This window comes from Arachis stenosperma, chromosome 4 (assembly GCF_014773155.1).
Source record: "Arachis stenosperma cultivar V10309 chromosome 4, arast.V10309.gnm1.PFL2, whole genome shotgun sequence".
NCBI lineage: Eukaryota > Viridiplantae > Streptophyta > Magnoliopsida > Fabales > Fabaceae > Arachis > Arachis stenosperma.
The window spans coordinates 112,994,681-112,997,383 of NC_080380.1; the positions used below are offsets into that span (position 1 = coordinate 112,994,681).

General features: G+C 28.0%; 1 protein-coding gene across 1 annotated transcript; it reads left to right on the top strand.

Annotated features, from left to right (window-relative positions):
* Positions 1 to 1,913: 1,913 nt before the first annotated feature.
* On the top strand, positions 1,914 to 2,318 carry LOC130975329 (uncharacterized). Its single transcript, XM_057900138.1, has one exon. The coding sequence runs from the start codon at positions 1,914 to 1,916 to the stop codon at positions 2,316 to 2,318; it is 405 nt and encodes a 134-aa protein (XP_057756121.1).
* Positions 2,319 to 2,703: the final 385 nt, after the last annotated feature.

Sequence of the window (2,703 nt, forward strand, 5' to 3'; positions counted from 1 at the left end):
AAAAAAATAAAGTTAAATCAAATGTCTAAAAATAATTATGAAATTATCTTAATTTTTTTAATAGATTATAAATAAATAAATAGACCTATTTTTGAATATATAAATTAAAAAGAGTAAAAATAAAAATTAATTTATAAAATAGAAAAATATTTAAATATTTTTAAAATATTAATATTCTAATAATTTTAGTCATTAATTTTAATTATTATATATTATATAGTTTATAGTCGAATAATTAATCACTAAAATTATTGAAAACCAGTGTTCTAAGAACATGTGAAATTCTTAATATAAAATAAAGAGGGAGAAATGGTTACCCGTGTCAGTAAATGCGATGATTCCCCTCTCTTCCTTCATATCTTGTGTTGGAATTGGATGCACAACAATTGGAATTTGGGGACCATATGTATGACATCTCAATCTCAATCTCAGAAACAAAAAGCATGAGTAGGTCCAATAATACCTCAAAAGAAATGAATATATTTGGTACGAAGAATATCTATATATATATCAAGTCTCTCTCTCCTGCCCACTCTGTACTCTGTTACCCTCTTTTTACAACATAAGACTGTTACACTCTCTGTCTCCCTCACTGTTCCACCTCTTTGCCTTTTGACCAAACTCCTCCTTTTCTGTTTTTCCTTGATCTCTGCGAAATTTTCACATAATATTCCTCCTGTTCATGCTTTCTTTAATTTCTATTACCAATGGTCCGGCCGCCACCACCACCACTACTATCATTAACTTAATAACGAACATTTTAGGCCTCCATCAAATATCATGTGTATATTGTCGTATTTAATGAAGGAAACAAATATATTACAATGTGATCCACTAATAATTTAAATTAAATTTGTATGTTATATAATATCTTCTATTATTATATCTGATGATATACGTAAAGTTTTAATTTAGAAGTATCTAAGAACTAAAAAAATTTAAAACACAGTAAAAAATTAATTAAAAAGAATATAAAACTATTTTATTTTATATTTATAATTACTGCATAACTTATTTTGTATTATTTAATTATAATAAAAATAATTGAGTAATATTAAATATAACAAATATTTAATTATAGATATTACATACATATATTTATAAAATTATATTATGAATATTATGTTACATGAAAAATTAAATTATTATCTTTTTAAGGTTGAATTTTTTATATAGAAAAAATATTGATATTTTTGTTAGAAATGAAATTATTTGGTGTAATTACAAATAGATGAATTTTGTAAGTGGAAAATCAACATGTGAAGAGTGTGTTGCAACACGTGGCAACATTTTGGCCAACACACGAGGGCATGTTGAATAATTTTCACAATATACACTTCAAATATCAATATTCAACTAAAACAACATCTCCATTTTCATATTAAAAATAATTTCCGTGTTCTTAATACGATTGTTAAAAATTTTTCTTTGTAATTAAAAAGCTCGCTTCCACGTAAATTTCTCCTTTCACTCTTGACTGAAAATCCAATTAAAATTATTTTTTTTATTTGATTGCTATCTCTTAATTTTATTAGATCACTAATTAATCTAAAATTTGTTTCATATAATTAAGGTTTCAACTTTCAATTAAGTAGTACTAAATTTAATCCTAGTATCCCTTTTAGTATTTTACTATGTAACTAGCTGGTTACCTTAAATAGATTCATCTATATATATATATATATATATATATATATATATATATATATATATATATACATTCTAAGTTCTATATATCCAACTATCACTAGAGTACTATTCCCACTGTGCCTCCTATCCTTTCTTCTCTTCTAAACCTATTTCTATAGATCTCTTTCTCTTCAATTGAAACATATTAGAAAAACTATAAGTACTATAGTCCACTATAAATCTTCCCAGCAACTCAGATTTCAGTTAGACTTAGTTGTTACAAAATGTCAAGAAAACACAAAAGGGGGTACTTTAGTCCTGACGTTAATGAGCAACAACCAATTACCATCTTTCTCAACCACGGTGGTGGCGATAGAAGCAGTGGCGGCGGTGGAAGGATTATTGGAAGAAACAAAAAGAGGATCATTGAAAGTTTTACGTTGCCAAAAGACTCAACAATGTCTACTCCTGTGAGGTTCCTTATACAGATTGGGACAAAGGTGGCAAGTGCTATAAGAGATGTTTCTATGAGGAGGAGATCCTCAAGAAAAGTTTCTTCTTCTTCTTCTTCCACTTTGGTGAGATCATACTCAGTATCAGATCACACTACTGATTCGCATCGAGCTGAAGCTGTGGAAGATTGCATTGAGTTCTTGCATTCTTCTTCAACTAGGGAAAGACCAAGTTGAGTTTTGCTTTTATTATTCATTCTCCAATCAGCTTTTGTGATGTATATTAATGACAGAAAAATGCATGGTACTTTAATTTTTTCTTAGTTTTTTGATTTCAGTTAACGTGTTCTTGAGTAGCAGGAATCAGAGAAGTTAATTTCATGTAGTCTGCGACTTTGGCAGTGAGTTGGAGTATGAAATCTCTCGTACAAACGTTTGCTCAATTCATAGTTAGACGTGCAAACTGTGGTGTTGCGTTTATAAAAATACACTATTTGATCAATTCATATTCAAAAAAGCTTCATGTTCTTATTCTTTTTTCGTTTTTGCCCACACGCGATTATTCTCAATCCAACAGGTCATCAAACATTCATTCATTATAAATTGAAATTTTATTTAAGAA

Coding starts and splice junctions, on each gene's coding strand:
- LOC130975329 (XM_057900138.1), top strand. CDS start 1,914: ATGTCAAGAAAACACAAAAGGGGGTACTTTAGTCCTGACGTTAATGAG.